Below are 23,664 nucleotides of genomic sequence, written 5' to 3'. Positions count from 1 at the left end.
AATAATGTCAATTATTCCTTGTCTGAAAGAAAAACTTCAGAAGCGAAAAAAGAAAAAGGAAGAAAGGAATGACGAATGCTTAGAAATGATTGCAGAATATGGTTTATGCTGAAATATGGCACTGAAACTATGAACTGAGATGAAGACGTTACTGAAATACATAGTAAAGGCAACTCCCAAATTATGTTAACTTAGTGGAATACAAGGGGCGTGGCTATTTGTGAACTAATTTACCAAATCCCATAAATCTTATGCATTTTAATATATAAGGTAATTATTTCACTGAAGAAACATAAAAGCCTTGTTTTATTTGTGGGTAAATATTGCTTAAAAGCCTTTAGCAGATAACATCACCTACTCCAGTTTGGCTGATCTTAAAAATCTATGACACGGGTGTCAAACTCACACCGTCACATTGCTGTCACGTGACGTTTCGTGTTTTTCCCCTTCGCGGAGCCGGGGTGGGCGTGGCCTGCGCGTGACACATCTGGCCCCTGTTCTTGACACCCCTGATCTATGAGAACTAATTTGATGTAATGGTTAAGGCATTAGGTTAGAAACTGGGAGACAGTGAGTTCTAGTCCCACTTTAGGCATAAAGCCAGCTGGGTGACCTTTAACTAATCACTTTGTCACAGCCTTGGGAAGGAGATTATGGCAAACCATATCTGAAAAACCTTGCTGAGAATACGGCACAGACTTGAGAATCAAACACAACCAGGCACAACTAAATGGAAGAGAATCAGAATCAATTACATTTACTGTAAATGGAAGGATGACATAAGACCAGAGAAAAAGTAACTTGGATCCTAAAGCACCTTGAAAGCCTGGGGTGTACCCCAAGGGTGTTCCAAAAATTGCTATCAAAATAGGAAGTACTAAATATATAATTGGACAGAAGGGATGCAAAAAACTAATTACAGGAAGTTTCAGAGGAATAGAATATTCCCATTTTGGAACAGTTGGTTTCAGACAACAGTTCTGGATGGTAATCCTATTAATTTATTATTATTACAGCTGCATTTAGCTATGGTTTCCTTATGGCTACTTGCATATCTATGCAGAATCCCAAACAAATGCTTTGGCCTAATTTTTATAAGGACAAGCTGGAAGTAGAGCATAGTTTAGTTTCTCACTGGAAATGTTCCTCATAGGTGGGAAGAAGTGATAGCTGCAGATGCTGAGATGGCAGTGGAAGTATAGTCTTAAATTACAGAAGAATTATGGGAATGAGTAATGGGAAGAGATAGGACAGAGGTGTAACGGTTGAGACAAATATTACTCTAGACAGCTCCCGCTAATGAAGATTTATGGTTTTGAGAAGTAAAGGTATGAGCTGATAAACCTGAATTGAATTGGCACTGTTTATCATCTTCTTTCATCTTTTTTTAACAACCCCATAATCCCTTGCAGGGTGGAGTCTGGGCAACTGAACGTAGCTGAATGTTTACTGGCCGGATGCCCTTCCTGTCGCTAATGCGGAGCTTGGTTCAGCAGATATATGGTTCACTGTGCCCTGAGAGAGAGAAATATCTGCCTCTAACGAGTATCAAACTCTCAGCCTTCTGATTCTGAGGCGAGAGCACCAACACTATGCCACCGCACTGTTTTATCCTTCTAAATATTCATTAGTTTGAAGGCAAATCTGGAGGAGATTGCTGAAGAGTTTTGGGGCATGGTCCAGAGAAGTGTTCTGAAAATTCAAAGACCATCATAAGATATAGTCTACACTGTGCAGATGATCCCCCAAGGAATGAAGAGGATTAAAGGTTTTCTCCATTTAGAAATAAGCCAGCAGGCAGTCTGACTGACAGAGGGAAAACTGCCATCAATATACGCAAGGACTTTTTACATTCTAAATTATGAAGTAGATAGAACCAAGATATAGAGCAATGGACAGATGCATTAAGCTAACATTATAGAGCACATAAATATCTGGGTAAAAAAAAACAGGCTATAAAATATTAATCAGCAAAAAAACAACAACCCTCCATTGTCCTCTTTTGACTCAAAATGGGGAGAATACAGAATATATTCTGTAATACTCTTGTTACAGAATATAGCTGGGATAGCAAAACTAAATGCTAAACAAATATTTGCTTTTAAGGTCTCGTTGTTTGAATAAAAGGGGGGGGGGGGGAAGCATCTGCAACAGTGTTCTGCGTTGAGCTTCTACCAAATCCTGAGAGCCCAGAGATAGCCCTAGTCACATTTAATTAACTATGAGTGTAAATAAAATGAAATCAAGTTTATTGTTTGTCCTAGAGCCACTTTTGGAAAACAAGCCCCTTAAAGCATAATTCAAAAGCTAAAAGTGGCTCTCAGTTTATAAAGAAAAATTATTTACACTTGATGAACCGGTATTTATGTATAATCTTTCTTGGATCCTTGATTATATAATAATTCAGTAGAAGATTATTTCTTTTTAAGATGTTATGGAATGGCAAAATAATAAAAACATAAAGTAATATGATATGAGTGACACAGCAAGACAGGTATAAGCTGAGTATGAAAAAAAATTCAAAATATCCCAAAGGAAGCTCTAATAGCTCCCAAAATCAGCGTGTAAATCTAGCATGTAGCTCAGGGGTCAGCAACCTGCGGCTCTGGAGCAGCATGTGGCTCTTTCATCCCTCTGCTGTGGCTCCCTGTTGCTCAAAATATGTGTCACAACTGCCAATGTGTGACACCCGCTGGCACGCAATTTATTGAGCTTTTCAACCTCCGGTAGGCCAACCATGAATAAGTCCAAGAAAAGAAAAGTTTCAGAAGAAAACAGAATCTTTAATTCAACTATATAAATGCTAGTTTTGTGGCCGCTCAGGAAATAGTCAGGCACGGGAAGAGTTTTGTGGCTTCCTGTACTTTCTTTTCTGTGGAAAATGGGTCCAAATGGCTCTCTGAGTGTTTAAGGTTGCTGACCCCTGATGTAGATTATGGTTGTGATTCCATGACACATTACAATACTTAACAACTATTAACTGAATTAGCTCGACTGCCTGGGTTCACAAGACTCAACCATCAACTAACTATACTGGATGGGTTCCCATGATACACTTCACCACAAACAAGGTAAGGATCCTATGCAAATTTAGCCTGTGCAGTGTTATGTATTTTATTTTCAAATTTAAACTGAAAGAAGTTGTCCTGATTTAAATGTAACTTCAAGAATGTTATTCGCTATTGTCTTAAAAATATAAGAATTGTGCGCCAGACTCATTGTATTCCTGATCATAAAGTAAAGCCCTTGCTTGTTTGCAAGATGGATGGCAGGATTCATATACTCCAATTAAAGATTACAGTTAAGAAGCACTCAATGTTCAGTTTTAACTTCTACCTCTTTTTCTTCTTCCTTTCCTTTTTCTTCAGTTTTTCTAAATCTTTTTTAGCCATATCTAGGATTTCAATCGTCTCCTTATCAGAGGGAAGCATCGAAGCAGAAAATGCTGAGGCTCCACCAAAGTATGTTGACCTTGTTGAAGCTCTTGACAAGTTGCGCCGAAGGTTTTCATTCACTGCTTCGCTTTCGAATAGCTTAGCTCTTGAAGAAGAAAAATACATTGAAAAGAAGGCAGAAGAAAAACTCAAATAGAAAATTAACTAATTAAGAATGCAATGGCTTATTCAAAATTCTAAGCGATTTGTTCACATAAATGCAAAAAGCGGCACATGGAATTGCATGAAGATAGACAAACAATAGTCACAATAATGTTTGCATCATTATATAACATTTTTAACAAAGCAGTTTTCTTTTTCATACCAAATTCTTATATGCTGTTAAAAGAATATGGACAAGCCAACAGGTATAGGGCCAGTGTTTGTAAGTTTTTCGTTCATCAGGATGAGAAAATAAGATTAGTGAATAAAGTTTGTTAGATTAGTAAACCACAATGCAAAACTAATTTTCCTTGGATTACTGACTGCAATCTTGGCATGATGCACTCTGCCTGTTTATTCCTGATTTGATTTTGCACTCCGAGAAAGAGAAACAAATCAGAAATAATTCAGTAACATGATTAATGTATTGAACTTATAAAAGCTGGTTCAAACAAGCAATGGCTTAGTGAGATATGAGAACTCCAATTATTTATTTTTTTATTTTACTTTAGCACAGTTATATGGAAGAGATAGAAAAATTAACTCAACTACAATGTAGTGTTACAATATATACTACATCTTACCAACATCTTACATCTTACTAAACACAGATTATTAAATAAATCAGCCTATTTCATAAACAAGAGTTTAGACCAGAGGTCTTCAAACTTGGCAACTTTAAGACTTGTGGATTTCAACTCCCAGAATTCTCCAGCCAGCTATGCTGGGAGTTGAAGTCCACAGGTCTTAAAGCTCCCAAGTTTGGGGATCCCTGGTTTAGACTGTCACAATTTGTCTGGGTTCAAATATTATGCCCTCCTAATGAAAAAGAAGCCATGCTGGCTGTGGACTCTGGAACTTGTCATCCAGGACCTGGAATCATTGAAGACACTGTCTCAAAAATAAAAAAATTAACTACAATCCTTTATATTCTAATCATACACAATCAAGCCAAAATTATAACGATATCAGAATACTACCTGAGATCCTCAATTTCCTTGATGTAGTTATGAATCATATTACTGATTTCTTCATTACCCTCTCCTGTAAGAAGAAGAACAAGATTGAGTTGTTAAGTTGAATACTAGATGGACACAAAGTACATGGTTTTTAAATGTACCGTACTTGCACAAGGACATCAAAACATTTAAATAAACCAGTCTGAAGTTTCACAGAATCATTGGGTTTGAAGGGACCATGGAGGTCTTCCAGTTCAACCCCAACTCAAGGCAGCAGCCTTATGTCATCCCAGTCAAATGGTTGTCCAATCTATTTTTGAAAACCTCCAGTGACTGAGTACCCACAATTCTGGGAAACAAATTATTCCATTGATTAATTATTCTCATTGTCAGAAAATTCTTCTTACTTCTAGGTTGGATCTCTCTTTAGCAAGCTTCCACCCATTACTTCTTGTCCTGCCCTCTGGTGCTTTCGAAAATAAGTCAATCTCCTCTTCTCTGTGACAGCCCCTCAAGTACTGGAAGACAATTATCAGGTACCCCTTAATCCTTCTGTTTGATAGGCTAGGCATAAATAATTCCCTCAACCGTCCATCATATATTTTAGCCACCAGGGTCCTTATCATCTCCGTTGCACTTCTCTATACCCTTTCTAGGGTCTCACATGCCACAATAACTAGAATTGGATGCGGTATTTCAAGTGGAACTAAAGAGCTTCTTGATGCGGGTGAAGGAGAGTGCAAAAGTTGGCTTGAAACTCAACATTAAGAAAACTAAGATCATGGCATCCGGCACCCTCAATTCCTGGCAAATAGATGGGGAAGAAATGGAGGTAGTGACAGATTTTATTTTCCTGGGCTCTAAGATCACCACAGATGGGAACTGCAGCCAAGAAATAAAAAGGCACTTGCTCCTGGGAAGGAAAGCTATGGCAAATCTAGACAGCACACTAAAAAGCAGAGACATCACCCTGCCAACAATAGTGCGTATAGTCAAGGCTATGGTTTTCCCAGTTGCAAAATATGGCTGTGAAAGCTGGACCATAAGGAAGGCTGAGCGCCAAAGAATTGAGGCCTTTGAACTATGGTGCTGGAGAAGTCTCCCGTGAGTCCCTTGGACTGCAAGGCGATCCAACTGGTCAGTCCTAGAGGAGATCAACCCTGACTGCTCTTTAGAAGGCCAGATCCTGAAGATGAAACTCAAATGCTTTGGCCACCTAATGACAAGGAAGGACTCACTGGAAAAGAGCCTAATGCTGGGAAAGATTGAGGGCAAAAGAAGAAGGGGACAGCAGAGAAGGAGGTGGCTGGATGGAGTCACTGAAGCAGTCGGTGTGAGTTTAAATGGACTCCAGAGGATGGTAGAGGACAGGAAGGCCTGGAGGAACGTTGTCCACGGGGTTGCGATGGGTTGGACATGACTTTGCAACTAATAACAACAACAACAAAAATTCCAAATGTGGCCTCACCAGTGCAGAATAAAGCAGTATTATCACTTCACATGATCTTGATACTATCCCTCTGTTGATGCACCCCAGGACTGCATTGGCTCTTTCAGTAGCTGCTGGCTCATACTTAAGTGGGGGTCCACTAGGACACCTAGATCCCTCTCTCAGTTATTAGCTCTTGAATCAGATACCACCTATTCTGTACCTGTGCATTTGGATCTAATTTTTTTTCTTTTTCCAGCAAACAACCAGAACTTCTTACAGACCTTAATTCATACAGCAATTTAAGGGATAAACGTACACATTACCTGCTCTAGCAAGGACCTGGTTGGCCTGATCACTGGCAAGCTGTGTGATTCGAGCTCTCAAAGCATCTATAGTCTCTTGCATTGCCTTTATCCTAACTCGCAGATTGTTGTTCTCTGTTTGCAGCATGGCGTTTTCATGGAACATGTCATTAATACTTTCCACACCTTCCTCATCAATAATCTTTTTACCCTTTAAAAAAAAAGAAGGAAACAATGTCTTCACCCAGGGATAATCTTAACAAGTTTTCTTCTGAAAAACAGGAAGACTGTCAATGTAGCATCTTACCCAGTTTTGAACACTGAATTGTAGTTTGTTTGGAATGAAATCATATTAAAATGTTTCATATATGCTTCAAATGTGCTCTAATGCCCTTACATGATACGGAAAGACCCCACTTAACAATGATAATTGGTACCAGAGTTTCCATCCACTAAGCCAGGGGTCAGCAACCTGCGGCTCTGGAGCCGCATGTGGCTCTTTCATCCCTCTGCTGAGGCTCCCTGTCACTCAAAATATGCGTCACAACCATCAATGTGCGACACCCACCGGCACACGATTTATTGAGCTTTTCAACCCCCAGTAGGCCAACCATGAATAAATCCATGAAAAGAAAAGTTTCACAAGAAAACAGAATGTTTAATTCAACTACGTATGCTAGTTTTATGCCGCTCAAGAAATAGTCAGGCACGGGAAGGGTTTTGTGGCTCCCAGTGTTTTCTTTTCTGTGGGAAATGGGTCCAAATGGCTCTTTGAGTGTTTAAGGTTGCAGACCTCTGCACTAAGCTATGCAGTCATAAAGCACAATATCATATGACTGCATTGCTTACCAATGGCAATTTTGGCAGTCCCGTTTCCATCCTTGAGTGAGAATTGTGGGTTGTTAAGTGAGGACCTCACATGACCACAGTATGCAATTTCCTGCCAACTTCTGACAAGCAAAGTCAATGAGGACCCAGCATGGCTCACAAGCAGGCCAGTGGGTGGGTGAGTACTATGGAGTGAGGCAGCAGGGTGCTGTGGCAAGTGCGTGCAGGCTTAATCCCAAGGGTGCTTTTTCAGGAGGCAACTGGGCTTTCTTGTTTTCTCTTTTGAAGATGTTTCGCTTCTCATCCAAGAAGCTTCTTCAGCTCTGAGAGGATGGTGGGGAATGGAAGGATTTATATTCCTTGCAGACAGCTGGTCATTTGCATCCTTTTAGAGGGTTCTTGAAGCACTTGGAGGCTTATCTGTGTCCTCAGGGTCACCTGAGTAGTGCAAATGGTTCCTCTCATCTGCAATTTTTCCTCTGGAAATCCATTCCTACTCCCAACACCATTCAATGGTTGCTCATCCCAAATTGTATGGCTAAACGTCTGTAGAGATTCTCAGTCATCCAGGCCATGGTTGTCCTACACTATACAATTTAGGATGAATACCCTTTGAATGGTGTGGGAGTAGGAATGGATTTCCAGAGGAAAAATTTCAGACTACAGAAGCACTACTTAGGTGACCCTGAGGACACAGATAATCCTCCAAGTGCTTCAAGGACCCTCTGAAAGGATGCAGATTGCCAGCTGTCTGCAAGGAATATAAATCCTTCCATTCCCCACCATCCTGTCAGAGCTGAAGAAGCTTCTTGGATGAGAAGTGAAACATCTACAAAAGAAAAAACAAGAAAGTCCAGTTGCTTCCTGAAAAAGCACCTTTGGGACAACCATGACCTGGATGACTGAGAATCTTTACAGGTTTAGGAGATACTGCTGCTCAAGTGCAGCTAGGTGGGGGAAGGAAGCTGTGGCATAAATATGAACTACTGGGAGTCTGTACTCTGTAGCAGGGCTGCTTGAGAAAAAGTGGTAGCAAGTTTCAACCTTCCTTGCTGTCTTCCTTATTGACTTTGCTTGTGGGAAGGTCACACATGGAGGTCATGTGACCGCTGGTCACTGCAAATGTTGTAAGAGTGAGCTGGTTTCCAAGCTCTTGTGTTGCATTCAAGTGACCTTGGGGATGCTGCAACAGCCAGAACTGGTCATAACTACCAATTGTCCAGTGCTGTCACAATGACAGTCAGTGAAAAAGTCGCCATTAACTGAAGATAAGGTGGTCATTAGCCCTATAGTATTATGAGAATCATCATGCAAGGTCAAAGCTTTCTCAATTATCTGGCTGTAATGGACCAATCCAGATTATTCAATATCCAAAAAATTTCAAATGTAAATCCACGAATGCATTTAGTGAGGGTTCTTATCATCTTTTAGATCAGGGGTGTCAAACTTGCAGCCCATGGGCCAGATGCGTCACACTCTGGCCACTCCCACCCCCGGTTTAGCGAAAGGGGGAAAAGTTACGATACATCACGTGACGACATGTCATTATGAGTTTGACACCTCCGTTTTAGATGATACTATTCTAAAGAGAAAAAAGAACGTGTATATTTCAGGATTGAAAGGTGGAATCTGTGATGCTCTTTGGACTTGGCTGCTTGTTTACAAAGTCACCAACCAACCAAGCTCAAAGCACACCAAGGTTTCCACAGATGATTTATTTATTTTATTTATTTATTTAATTAAACTTGTATGCTGCCCTCTCCCCCAAGGACTCAGGGCGGCTCACGATAAAAAACACATAAAATTCAGTATTCAAATATAAAAAACCAATACAATCCCCTTTAAAAAACCCCTTCAGTCCAATCCGGCCAGGCCAAATAGCCATGTTTTGAGGTCACGGCGGAAAGAGCGAAGGGCAGGGGCCATCCGGAGCCCCAGGGGGAGCTGATTCCACAGAGTAGTCGCGCCCACAGGGAAGGCCCGCTCCCTGGGAGTCGCCAGCGACACTGTCTGGCCGACAGGACCCCAAGGAGGCCCTCCCTGTGAGAGCGCACCGGGCGATGGGGAGCTGCTGCTGGCCATAGATGATCCACCAGGTACCCTGGGCCTAAGCCATGGAGGGCTTTATAGGTAATTACCAGCACCTTGAATCTCACCCGGAGGGCAACCGGTAGCCAATGCAGGTCCCGCAGGAGGGGTGTAACATGAGAGTGTCGGGACACTCCCATCACTACCCGCGCGACTGCATTCTGCACCAGCTGAAGCCTCCGGGTGGTCTTCAAGGGCAGCCCCATGTCGAGAGCATTGCAGTAGTCGATCCGGGAGGTGACGATGATGATGATACTGTCTTTGACTGGATATATCCAAAAATTAAATTACAACCGAATGTCTTAATCTTGACAGCACCATCTAGCTTTCAAGATTTATCGCCTAGTGTTTTTCAGCCCAGCCCTGTTTGCAAGCAAACAGACTCTAAACAAAGAAGCTGCTAAATATGGACTATCTGTGCTTTTATTTCTACTAGTTGTGAATTGTAAACGTTCTTTCCTTCCTTGCAACTTGGGCCTTTTAACAGATAGGAACATGAAAGGAATTAGAATTATAAAGATGATGACCTTGGATTCAAAGGTAAAAGATGCAATGGAATGAGCTGGGTAAACCTGTCTACCAGTCCTAAGGCAACTCACTCTGGGACTTGAGGCAGAGGGAGGGGGACAACTGAGGCGTTTCAAAGTGTAATTATTCACACTGCATTACAGCAAAGATAATTATAATAAATTTGCTTTTTTTTTAAAAAAAAAAGGATGTTACCGTTTTATATTCCATGAGTTCCAACTGCAATCGAGTTATCTCGCTTCGCAGAGCGTTGATCTGCTGACTAGCCCTGTCCTGATTAACCATCAGTTTATTCTTGATATTTCTTGCTCGGTTTGCATACTTTAAGGTGTTCAACGTTTCCATGAAGTCTCTGTCGGAAGGGCTTACACAAGCTATCATGACTGTTTGGCTGGAGGTGAAAAAGAGCTGCTATTCATCATTTAGAAACAACTGTTAAAAGTAATTAAAAACATATTGCTTGCCAAGCATTAATAAACAAAAGCTTAATTACAAGACCTTGATAGAAGAGACCAAATCTTGACAGAAATCTCTTGTCATTTTGTAACTAGGCTACTGTACAAAGTGATAATAATTACAATTACATATTCTCAGATTTGATGGCAAATCAGGAATAACACATTCACAATTCCTCTGCAATTGATCCATTAAATTTAGGTTTCATATATAAACCAAATCATGACTGCATTTTCTCAACAAAATGTAAAAAGTATTTGAGTTGAGCTGAAAAGTGTAGAATTTCTGGAGAATTCTCCAGAATTTTGTTCTTTGTTGGCATTTTAAATAGCATGTTAAAAAGACGCAATAACCAATAAAAATGCACATGCAGAGATACAGTACTCATAAAAACACTATTATCACCTAGATAGCCTCATAGCTAAAACCTCCAATATTCACTCAAGTATTTCAAAGGAATTTTTTTTGCAAGAAACTTAGAACACAAAACATAGAATAATAGAATTGGAATGGACCTTGGAGGTCTTTTAGTCCAACCTCCAAATGGCAGTCCAGACTCTTCTTGAAAACTTCCGGTGATAGTGCACCACAACTGCAGGGGGTAAGCTCTTTCCCTGACTAAGTGTTCTCACTATCAAGAAATGTTTCCTTAGTTTTAAGTTGGAAATCTCTTCAATGTTTTTCCATCCATTTCTACTTGTCCTTATCCCTGAGGCTTTACAGCAACAGTCTCCAACCCTTCTGGTTCCACGGACCGGCAGGGAGAGGGGATGGTTTCATATGTGCTGCCTAATCCTGCAGATACACAAATAAAGCTTTGTGTGCTTGCCTGCTTGCGGGCCCTGGTTCCCAACGGACCTTGGACTGGTACCGGTGCACAGACCGGGGTTTGGAGACCCCTTCTTTAGAGAACAGATCAACCCCGTCTTCTCTATGACAGCCGCTCAAGTACTGGAAGAGAGTTATCCTGTCCCTCTAGTCTTTCTCTTTGTTAGACTAGACATACCTAGTTCCCTCAATGGTTCATCGTACAATTTAATCTCCACATTCCTTATCACACTTGTTGCTTTTCTCCACACTCTTTCTAGGGTCCTAATATGCTTTTGGTATCATGGTGACCAAAACTGCGGTATTCCAAGTGTGGTCTCACCAGTGCAGCATAATCTCATGATCTTGAAACGATTGAAGCAACATTGGACTGCATTAGCCTTTTTCACAGCTGCAGCACACTGCTGGCTCATACTTAAATGGACATTCTCTAGGACGCCTAGATCTCTGATTGTTGCTACTATTGAGCAGGTACCACATATTCTATACCTGTACATTTGGTTTTTCTTGCCTATGTGTAAGGCCTTATGTTTCTCACCATTAAATTGCATATTGTTGGATGGGGCCCAGTGTTCAAGTCTGTCAAGATCCTTCTGAATCTGAAGTGTATCTTCTAAAGTGTTGGCTATTCCACACAGCTTGGTGTCAGCTGCAAATTTGACAAGTTCTCCTTCTATCCCCTCATCTAGCTCATTTATAAAGATGTTGAAGAGTACTGGGCCCAAGACAGAACCTTCAGGTACCCCACTGCATGTTTCCCTCCATGTAGATGTAATTCTATTGACGACTACTGTACATGTTGATTGCTGTTGAACAGCAGAGGGAACATTATTATATTAAAATCAAATAACCAATGGTGAGATGTTTTTGCATGTGATAATCTGTAATTATTAAATGTTAACTTAAATGCAGATTACTAATTACTGAAAATTCAAATTGATAATTACATGTGGAAATTAATATCTTGGGTCACCACAATATGACTCAAGCTATTTATTTTTCTATCTTACATTTCCCCTTGCTATTATAACACTAAAAAAATACAATTAGGAGAATGGTCAGAAGGGATTTTTTCCACTGACTGAAATAAAAAGTGGGAGGGTTGAACCCTGAAAACAGTAATAGGAAACAAGGTGTTGTAAGAGATCACGATAGACAAATCTCAATGTCTTTCTGGTGCTACTTTAGTTTACAAATGTAATGGAATTAAACATTAGGCATTTGCCCATCTATCTATCTTTGCCCATTTTAAACAAAAATGCTAAGGTATTTATAACATAACAATATAACATAACATAACAGTTATGACATAAATTTCATCCAATCGTAGTAAATCTAGGTAGTTTTTTTATCTGGGTTTCTTTCCTTCTTCAAAGGAAAAACACCACTTGAAATCTTAAATGGAACCTAATCAATATTATTTTGTCTCATTCAAACCAATATCTTAGAATTTAAAACAGCTGATTTTAACAAACTCAGAGAGAGCTTGGGAAGGATTCAATGGAGGAAATCGACTCAAGAAGCTTGGGAAACTGAAAAATATGATTATAAAAGCCCACTCCAGTTTAATACCACTAAAAAAGAAAAACAAGAAAAAAACAGGATGGTTGCACGAAGAACTCTGAGTCCAACTGAGAGAGAAAAAATAAGTACAAAAAATGGAAAGAGGGACATACAGCTAAGGCGGAATATCAACGAATAATCCAAACCTGCAAAGATGAAGTTAGGAAAGCTAAGTCTTTGAATTAAATAAGATCTAAGAAATAAGTGTACCCAAAGGTTCCGTTTAGGCACAGTATTCTTCAATAACTTCATAAATGATCTAGAGGGAATTGAAGGGGAACTCATCAAATTTGCAGACGACACTAACATGGTAGGAATAGCTAACACCCCAGAAGACAAGCTCAAGATCCAAAAAGATCCTGACTGACTTCAACACTGGGCCCTATTAACAAAATGAGATTCAACGTAGATAAAAGTAAGGTTTTAAACTTAGGTAAGAAAGCTCAACTCTATAGATACAGACTAAACGTGGTTTAATGCCAGTAACTGTGAGAGGGATCTTGAAGTCCTAGTGGACAATCACTTAAATATGAACCAACAGTGTGTGGCAGCAATCATATAACCAGTGCAATCCTGGGCTGCATTAACCAAAGGACAGAATCAAGATCACATGAAGTCCTAGTACCGCTTCACAAAACCTTGGTAAGACCACACTTGGAATACTGAATCTAGTTCTGGTCACCCCAATATAACAAAGATTCTGAAAAAAGAATGGAAAGAAGAGCAACAAGAATGATTAAGGGGCTGGAGGCTAAAACATACAAAGAACAGTTACAGGAATTGGGTACGTCTCGTCTAATGAAAAGAAAGACTGGGAAGACATGATAACAGTGTTCCAATGTTTAAGGGACTCCTACAAAGACAAGGGGTGATGAAATCCAGCATGTTCTGACAGGTTCTGGAGAACCGGTAGCGGAAATTTTGAGTAGTTCAGAGAACCAGCAAATACCACCTCTGGCTGGTCCCAGAGTGGGGTGGGAATGGGGATTTTGCAGTATCCTTCCCCTGCCATGCCCACCAAACCACGTCCACTAAGCCACACCCACAGAACAGGTAGTAAAAGAATTTGAATTTCACCACTGGGTCAACCTATTTTCCAAAGCACCAAAAGGCAAGACAAGAAACAATGGATAGAAACTAACCAAGAAGAGAAGGAACCTAGAACTAAGGGGAAACATTCCTAACGGTGAGAGCAATCAACCAATGGAATAGCTTGGCTGTATTATAGAAGCTGTGGATGCTCCATCACTGGAAGCTTTCAAAAAGAGACTGGACAATCATTTGTCTGAAATTGCATAGGGGGTTAGACTAAAGGACCTCCAAGGACCCTTCCAACTCTATTATTCTATGTTCATTGGAAGTTGTAATTTTTTAAAAAGAAAATAATTTATTTGTATTCCATAAAACCAGTTTTATTTCTGCTTATTCTTAAAATGGCTATACAATGAATGATTTACAAGGTCATAAAAAGAATCCTGCCATTTAACATTTCTTTAAAGTACAAAAAATATTTAAATGCAGATATACAGCATCTATCCGTTCGTGCTTATTAGTCAAAACAAGAGCAAGTCAATCAAAGTTTTTCATTCTTCCTTTCAAACAAGATTTATTTAATTAAATACTTGGTCATACCTATTCCCTCCAAGAGAATCTTGCAATAGTCGTGTTAATTTTGAATCTCTGTATGGTACATGAGTCACTTTCTTGCTCTTATCTCCCAGTGCACTTATTACATTGCCCAATGCCAGCTGAAAATATAAAAATCTCATTGGTCAAAAAAAAAAAAAAAAAACCCTTCACAGACATATGTAAGCACAAATGAAATCAAAACATCAATACCAAAAATCAAATAGCTCAAGAGCTGTGTGGCACAATCTGTGAGGAAAATATCTCTTCCCATATACTCAAGGCTCAAGGTTGACTCAGCCTTCCATCCTTTCTAAGGTAGGTAAATTGAGGGCCCAGTTGTGGGGGCAATAAGCTGACTTTGTATAAATATACAAAAGAATGAAGGCTATTGCTTAGCGCATTGTAAGCCGCCCTGAGTCTCCGGAGAAGGGCAGCATATAAATCAAATTTTAAAAAAAAATGCTTCAGGTTTTTTTGGAGTAGGAAATAGCAATAGCACTTAGACCTATATACCTCTTCACCGTGCTTTATAGACCTCTCTAAGCAGTTTACAGAGTCAGCATATTGCCCCCAACAATTTGGGTCCTCATTTTACCAAAAGGATGGAAGGCTGAGTCAACCTTGAGCTGGTGAGAATCAAACTCTGGCAGTGAGCAGTGAGTTAGCCTGCAATACTACATTCTAACCACTGCACCATCATGGCTCTAAATTCTAGACCTGCTGTTCTGACCCAGCTCCCCAAACACAACAAACCCTCTGTATTTAAATCAATGATTCCTTTATTAGGAGTGCCAGCAGCCCTGGCAAAAAGTTTCTCTCTCTACACAGGCTAACAAGTCTGTCCAGCAGGGAGATGAATAGTTGTTTGCCACACCTATTCATCTCCGCCCCCTGCCTTTTATCCCCCGAGTTAAGATCGTGCTTCGCTAGCAGCAGTGACTCTTCTGTTCCAAGGATCGGCCCACAGATTTCCACTGCTCTCCTCTCCTCTGCCTTCTGCGCATCCGCGCGTCAGGCACTGGGCCTAGCTGTTCCTCCTCTTCTCATCAGCCATCTCCAGACCTCGGGGCTATTCACTCTCTGTCTGAAGGCTGACGGATGGTCCAGGCTCCGCCCCTCCCTCCCTCCCTCCCTCTCTCTCTCTCTCTCAGCTCCATTCCCCCTCGGAGCTCTCAGGTTGCCTTGATGCTGACCCTGACTCCCACACCTCATCTGATTCGGCTGCTGGAGGGCCACAACATTGTGTTCAGCTGCTGACAGGCGACAACACCTGCCTTAGACATGAAAGCCAGCTGGGTGACTTTATCAAAAAAAAGGCTCATTCTCTATATTATAGATTTCTGCATCACCTTTTTTTGAGTGTGAATACTCAAAGGTAGAACAGGAATTTAAACTTACAAGTCCACAATTGATAGATATGCCTTCTTTGGCTCGTTCTCCAGTTGCCCCTGTACGTTTTAATCGTTCTGATCCTGCCAGATCCACAAAATGAAACTTAGCGGTAAGAGTTTCAAACTCATTCATCTGAGAGGAGTCCATCATTATTCTGTTGTCTGTCACGCTGTCCTACAGTAAGCAACAGAAACAAAAACATTTATACTGTGGAAAAAAAGAATTATACCAAATTATAATAAAACCATGCTGCCCAAAATACCAACAGAGAGATCTCACACAAGTAAACATTTTTTTTTAAAATCACAGATGGTTGTATTTCTGCATTTGGCTTTCTTTGTGATAATCTTTAAGACAACGAAAGACAAAAAGCATCTGAAAAACTGCTTTTGGAATACTTCAAATTACCCATATATGGGCTTTGTCAGAGATAAGATCATAGTATGATAGGACTGAAAGGAACCTTGGAGGTCTTCTAGTCCATCCCTTACTCAAGGCAGGGGACCTTGTACCATTCTCTCAGCTGGTACCACTCCAGCTGGTCCAGAACGCGGCCGCGCGGGGGAGACGAGGCGCTCCCACGTGACACCTCTCCTGCGCGAGCTGCACTGGCTCCCGGTGGTCTTCCGGGTGCGCTTCAGGGTGTTGGTGACCACCTTTAAAGCGCTCCATGGCTTAGGGCCGGGGTACTTACGAGACCGCCTTCTGCCACCAATAGCCTCCCACCGGCCAGTACGCTCCCACAGAGTGGGCCTCCTCAGGGTGCCGTCCGCCAGACAATGTCGGCTGGCGACCCCCAGGGGGAGAGCCTTCTCTGTGGCGGCGCCCGCCCTCTGGAACAACCTCCCCCCAGAGCTACGTACAATAACAGACCTCCGGATTTTTCGTCGGGCCCTGAAAACCCATTTATTTCAACTAGCTGGGCTGGCTTGAGTCAAATTTTAAACGGATTTTAAATTGGAATGTTTTAATTACGGCCAAAATTATTTAATTATTTTAAACAGTTTTTTAGATTGTGTATGTTTTGTATGTATGTCTTGTTTTTACTTTGGCTGTTCACCGCCCTGAGTCCTACATTGGAGAAGGGCGGTATAGAAATTTAAACAAATAAATAAATAAATAAAATAAATAAAATAAATTCTGGACAATGATTGTTCAGTCTACTCTTGAAAACCTTCAACGATGGAGCAGCCACAACTCCAGGAGGCAAGCTGTTCCATTGATTAATTATTCTCATTATTAATTATAATTTTTTATTATAATTAATTAATTATTAATAATTAAATAATAATTAATTATTTCACCTTAATTCCAGGTTGGATCTCTCTTTAACAAGCTTCCACCCATTGCTTCTTGTCCTGCCCTCAGGTGCTTTGAAGAACAGGTCAATCCACTCTTCTCTGTCACTACCCCTCAGGTACTGGAAGACAGATACCACGAACTAGACTACACATACCTAGTTCCCTTAACCATAGAGCCTTGGTGGCACAGCAGACTAAAGTGCTGTTAAGTAGCACCAGCTGCCTGCAATTACTGCAAGTTCAAATCTCACCAGGCTCAAGGTTGACTCAGCCTTCCATCCTTTCGAGGTAGGTAAAATGAGGACCCAGATTGTGGGAACAATAAGCTGACTTTGTATAAAAAAGAACACCGTTTGGGGGGGGGGGGGCGAAAACCCTACTAAGCAGGTATATACAAAAGTATGAAGGCTATTGCTTAACGCATTGTAAGCCGCCCTGAGTCTCCGGAGAAGGGCGGCATATAAATCCAACCAACCAACCAACCAACCAACCAACCAACCAACCAACCAACCAATAAATAAATAAATAAATAAATAAATAAGTAAGTAAGTAAGTAAGTAAGTAAGTAAGTAAGTAAGTAAATTCATCGCACAGTTTAATCTCTAGACCCTATTATCTTTGTTTTACTTTATTTATATTTCCTAGTTCTAAACCTTCCATCTCCCCCAGAGAGTTCCCTTTTTGCTCTTCTCTACGCTCTTTCTAGAGTCTCAGCATCCTTTTTATATTGTGATGACCAGAACTGGACAGAGTGATTTGCTGCATGTGAACTGCCCTTGATTGGAAGAAAAGAAGTAAACATATTTCATCTTGGTTTTTTTATTATTGTAAGGTAGAGTCACCTCTGTACGAGATGGGAAGATTAATAAGTAAAGTAATTCCAAGCATGTTCTTATTAAATATATGCTATAAGATTTATACAGCTGAAAGATATTCCCAGTATACCAAGTTCATGTAATGACCTCTGAGATCCGAAGACATTACAAACACCACATAACTCTCTTATTCATTAAATTTGGATGCAAAGATATTCCTAGAATAAAAGACTCCACATCACTTCCTTAGATACCTACAGCATCAAGTGGCGGACAAACTCTAGTCTGGCATAAGTGGATAGTGAAGATGGCATGTGAACGTGAGCTCTGGACATTCATCTGTGTGCTGGCAGTAGTTCGAGATAAAGCCCCCAGCTTCAAGCACTGCATCATCTGTACAAATGGGCAGGAAAAGAGTGACTGATTAACATTTTTAAAGGTATACGCACGCGTCAGAACCAATTAAGTTTAGCAATGTGGAATTGTTAAAAACTTACTATTTTTCAGGGTGGATAAAAATCAATGATTTTTTTTAAAAAAAATCAAAAAAATCAGATTTTTTTTATTTAAATCGGATTTTTTTTATTTTTATTGAATTTATTTTAATAAAAAACTTTTGGGGTAAAAATCTATCGTAAGATAGCTTTCTATTTAAGATACATAAATAATTTAGTTTACTCAGCATGAAATGGAGCTTAGTTATGTAGCATGAGGCTGTATATTCTGCAACACTGGGACTATAGGTGAGTCAACAGTGGGTCAAAGGAGTAGCAGAGATGACAGTGGCTCTTTAAAAATTATGATTTAAATCGAGTTGATTTAAATCAAGCCTTTTTACTAGTGATTTAAATCATGATTTAAATTGTGATTTAAATCAACTCGATTTAAATCAAATCCACCCTGCTATTTTTGTATTGATTTTTTTCCTGATTCTTAGGAACAATGTTTTTAATTGTGCATCCTTCCAAACCATTGCTATCCTCCATAATCTGCTAAAGCAGGGCTGACAAACTCGTGGCCCACAGGCCAGATGCATCACACGCTGGCCATGCCCATGCCCCGTTTAGCAAAGGGGGGGGAAAGTCCCGATATGTCATGTGATGCTGCCCTGACACTGTGAGTTTGACACCCCTTTGCTAAAGCAAACCTTAGATAACTCCTTGAAATGATGTAATAGAAATCAACTGCTTCCATCCCATTCCCAAACTTACAGAAGGTCTATGCGACCTTTCCTATGTTCTCAGTGGATATCTACAGAACCGTATAATTAATTATCAGGGATATATAAAGGAGGCTTTTTCCCCCAGATGTTACCACAGAACATACTGGATTCAGCTAATTCTCAGGAGTGCAAAAATAGATCAGTTTCCAGTGAATAGAAGGCTATCTTATGTTGTTATAGTAACTCCAAGTATGCTAACAATGTCCCCTTGTAGTGCCTCTCTTCTCTCTCTGTGTTCCCTGAGACTGTGCTTTGAATATTTAATGTAACTTCAGCAACAGCCTGGGAAACGGGGAACCAGAAAAGAGCTAAAGCAAATAAGGGTACAATCTGCTTCATTTCTCACATGCTCAGAAGAAATTGTCACAGCAAGCTATTATCGTATCTTACTTTGCTCTGCATTTCTCCACAGCAGCAGAAATAACGGAACTTGAGTTTGGTACTTTTGGAGCAAAGTCGGAAAAAGCTAATTAAAGTATCCAAAACAGAAGAGAGTAAAACGCAATATTACTAAGGTTGCTTTGGACTGCTGGCCAGTATAACTAAGTGCTGGATTAGGAATAAAAGTTATGAAACTCCCTTGGTGACTTAAGCCAATGATAGATTCTCACTCTAAAGTTAGTACACAAGGATAAAAATGAAAGCAATCCTGTGTGCTGACTTAATTTCCTGGAAGGAAAAATGAAATATCAATAATTAAAGATTTTGGTTGTTTTCAAGAAATAGTGTTATTTTGCACACGGGCACCTCGGATTCTGCGTTCACGGTCCGTGTTGTGACTCCCACTGTATATATTCCTCCTGCTGAATCTTCATGGATTTTGATATTTGACTTTTTGTTCTTTGAATCAACATCACGTGTTGAATCAAACAGGTCAAGTACTTCTTCATTGTAAAGCTAAATCAATAGGGAGAAATGATGTTACTAAGAGTAAAAAGCCGTTTAACAGAATTCAACAGTTAACTAACTAAATGCATCATTCATAACAGGCCTCCTAAGAAGTTTAATCTGTAAAGTATAAGCCTAAGAAAGGTATTGCTTTTTATACTGAATTATATAATTATATTTAATTTGAATTAATTCAAAATGAGAGCAAAAAGCCTTATTGTTATGCAAAAAAAAAATCCCCTTTAAGTTAAAGAAGACTAAGAAGAGAAAAGCTTTGAAATTCAATGACAGGGGTCAAACTATGTAATCAAACTCTTCACGATTCATTTCTTGAAGGAAAGATAAAAGGCAACAATTAAAGAATAAATCCTTCGAACTATAACTTAAATTTCAAAAAAATGTCACTAGAGGAAAATATACTACTAAGTCTTTTGGGGTTGCCTTCAAATCTGTGGACTTCCAGGGAACTGCCTGGAAAAATCCTTGCAGCTTTCTTGGCAAGATTTTGGAGGTTGTTTGCTATTGTCTCTTTTAAAGGAAGAGGGAGAATGACTGGCCCAAGGTCACCCAGGTGGCTTTGTACCTAACGCAGAACTAGAACTCATGGTCTCCTGGTTTCTAGCCTGGAGCCTTAACCACTACATCAAACTGCTCTCATGGAAGAAACAGAAATATTAATAAGTGTAAGAAGGCAGCAGATTTTAATTAAATTATTCAACTCCCTCATCTAGATGCATTTTTCCAAATATCACTTCAAGGTTACTAATTGTTGTGGCCCGTCAGCAGCCTGTGCAGCTAGTAGCTGATTCCGACAGCGAGGAGGCTGGTTTGGTGCTGCACCAACAGCCTGTGCAGCTGGCACTCGAGTCAGACAATGAGGAGGCTGGAGAAGATGTGGTGCCAGAGGCGGGGATTCAGCCAGGGCCTTCAGAACCTCCAGAAGCTCCCATAAGTGAAGGGGAAGAAGAGGAGGAGCCTTTTCTCGATGCATGGGCGCGCAGAGCTGCCAAAAGGCAGGAGTGGCTCCTCAGGAGGAGGTCTCCTCGAGAGTAAGGCTTGGGGCTAATTGGCCACTCCCTTAGCCTATTTAAGGAAGGATGACGACTGAGGCAATTTGCAGGGAACAACTTCGTTCACTCTCCGTCGCGCCTTAATCTTAGTTCTCTGCAAATTGCTTCTGGGCTTTCTGCCAACCATAGTAAGATTACGATTATTTAATCTTTGGATTCTTGTAGGCTGTTAAGAAAGTTAATTAACAGCCTTTGTTTGAAAAAAACTGATTTAAGGTTTGTACAGACTTTGTGTGTGCTGCGTTCTTTGGGGTCGGTAGCTGGGGCAGAACACTAATTCTTTTCAACATACAGAATTCTTTTCTGTAGGAAGTGCGGCAGGAATAATTTCCATTATTAGTTTCGTGCACTTGGCATATTTATGGCCAGTCACTATTCTCAAAAGTGCAATTTAAGGTAGTTTTGTTCTAGCCTTTTGGAGATTGGGAATATAATTTTGTTTTTGAATCTGTTCATTTTTATCTATTAAGTTTTAGGTTCCAATCTAAAATTAATCTTTTTACTACCTGTTTAAAAGTGGTCACTGCTATTTAGAGTAAGTAATAAAATAAAAAGACACTAAGAAAAACTAAAATAAAAATCTGTCGAGATTGGCAGATTTGACATTATTCATCTATCCATGAAAGAAAACAATTTAAGTATAAAAAAAGGAAAAAAAGATTTAAAAAAAGCTAAAAGTGTAAAAGCAAAGAAAGAAAAAACAAGGTAGAAGATTCTGATTTTCCTTGCATTTATAAATACAATTATAAATTTACCTTTGCTCTATCGTTTATACAGAATTGTATCATCCATGATGTCATATAAAACATGCCAATCTGCTTATTTAGTGGTATGAATTCAATATATTTTTGTTTAATATAGCTTTGCACCATCTTTTTATTTAAAAACCTCACTTATTTTTAGTCTTTCTGTTAATTCCATGATGCTGAAAATTAATGGTATTTTATTTTTCTAAAAATATTATTATATTTACTTAATATTTTTTCTATTATTTTAAATATTTTCAAATCCTATTTCTGGATTCCAGACATTATTCTAATAATAATCATAAACATTTTAATTATCAACTGCAAATCTATTTCAAAAACCAAAGAGAATGCAATAAAATGTTTTTATTTGGTCATAGCCTACCACTTTTCTGCAAAATATGGTAGCAACAATTTAAATCCCAAAGAATTTATAAACCAAAATCAAAGAATCAAAAGGTCATTAATATGTGCATTTATCTTTACATTTCCCTAGATAACGAGCCAAAAAGCTTCAATCCAATGCTTTCAATTAAGAATATCAGGTATGCACTAACACTGTATACCCAACTAATATTCAATTAGGTTGATATATAATTGTCAATTTTAACTTCTGGAATTGCATTAGGTTTTTTTCAATAGCAAAATGTATGCATAGTATCTATGTTTGTGTGTGTTGCATGTATACATCAGTGGTGGGTTGCTACTGGTTCACCCCAGTTCGGGCGAACCGGTAGCGGCGGTGGTGGGAGGCTCCGCCCACCCGCCCAGACGTCATAAAAAATGCTCTGCTTATGCGCAGAACCTTCTGTGCATGCGCAGAAGCACCACACGCTCCCAATAGTGAACCAGTAGCGCTGGGATTTGAAACCCACTACTGGTATACATGTACTGGTATACATACATACATACATACATATATATATACACATACAGTACACATTCAAATTGCTACTTTGACAAAAAAAAGTGAGAATCCTATGTCTGAAGCTGTATAAGTTTAGGCAACTGTAATTTGAACATTCTGCATATCAATTCTGAACCGTATATTTAGAGGCATTTAAAAAAGGAAACACCCTTCAAAATTGCACGTGTTCAAGACAAGACAAATCTTGTTTTATTTTTCTGGCATATAAAAAGAGAAATCTTACTGATCAATACTGTAGAGGTTTTACTTGACTTTAAATTATACTTTACTAATCTTGTATGTTTTATTGGAATGGGAAGTTTGGACACCGTGTAGTTTGTGTTTACAGCAGTATAATTTTAGACTGTTCCATGATGCAGAGATTCCCAATATGAACCAAATTTCAATGCCCTTCCTATTTTCCCAACTAAGATAAATAAAAGTATTTTATTATAAATAAATAATCTAATTTATTTCCTTACACACACGGCAACAGGGAACTCTGTGATAATGATTACAAACAAATACTTAAGTATCTATTCTATTATAAAGACTTACCTCTAAGAACTGGGCATTAACTTTAAATTCTGGAGGTGGAAGCCCTTGCTGAATAGCTGCACACTTTTTCTCTTCAATGCACTTGTACAGATGTTTTACAGCTCGCGCTATAATACCCTGTTCCTCTTCCATTATATTGACATCAAATCCTGTGCCCATTGTATAAGTCTTACCAGCTCCTGTCTAAAGTTAAAAAGACTAAACATTATAATTATGGAAGCACAACTGAGGTCAGAATTTCAATATAAAAAACATAAATACTATTAAAAATTATGGTTTTTTTAAAAAAGTTTTACTGTAAGTAGCATAACTGATATATTTTATACATGTGTAAACTTTGAGAAACTTTTTTTTCAAGATGCAAAAATACAATCGAAATAGCTATGGAGTTTCAAGAAGGAAAAAAAAATGAGAGACACACAAACACATAAATCCAGCCAGCCAGCCAGCCAGCCAGCCAAAAGGTACTAAGATCAGTTTTTCCCAAACTTGTTTTCCCAGATGATGTTAGACTGTAACTCCATAATTATAGCACTCAAAATTTAGGGACAACAGA

The 23,664-nt window shown here is 39.4% G+C and overlaps 1 protein-coding gene across 5 annotated transcripts in view; it reads right to left on the bottom strand.

Moving 5' to 3' along the window:
- The window catches only part of KIF21A (kinesin family member 21A), a 99,147-nt gene that overhangs the window by 43,891 nt on the left and 31,592 nt on the right, over window positions 1–23,664 (bottom strand). For all 5 annotated transcript variants that reach the window (XM_070947786.1, XM_070947790.1, XM_070947787.1 and 2 more), the window contains exons 3-11: window positions 23,109–23,291; window positions 19,687–19,836; window positions 17,976–18,110; window positions 15,608–15,775; window positions 14,213–14,328; window positions 9,929–10,124; window positions 6,311–6,500; window positions 4,577–4,640; window positions 3,337–3,540 (exon numbers count right to left, since the gene is read on the bottom strand). In XM_070947786.1, the coding sequence (XP_070803887.1) occupies window positions 3,337–3,540; window positions 4,577–4,640; window positions 6,311–6,500; window positions 9,929–10,124; window positions 14,213–14,328; window positions 15,608–15,775; window positions 17,976–18,110; window positions 19,687–19,836; window positions 23,109–23,291 (1,406 nt within the window). The remainder of the gene's footprint in view (window positions 1–3,336; window positions 3,541–4,576; window positions 4,641–6,310; window positions 6,501–9,928; window positions 10,125–14,212; window positions 14,329–15,607; window positions 15,776–17,975; window positions 18,111–19,686; window positions 19,837–23,108; window positions 23,292–23,664) is intronic.

Source organism: Pituophis catenifer, unplaced genomic scaffold, assembly GCF_029215685.1.
Source record: "Pituophis catenifer annectens isolate HBS135680 unplaced genomic scaffold, rPitCat1.0.hap2 SCAF_7, whole genome shotgun sequence".
Classification (NCBI taxonomy): domain Eukaryota; kingdom Metazoa; phylum Chordata; class Lepidosauria; order Squamata; family Colubridae; genus Pituophis; species Pituophis catenifer.
This window is presented reverse-complemented; position numbering and strand designations above follow the sequence as displayed.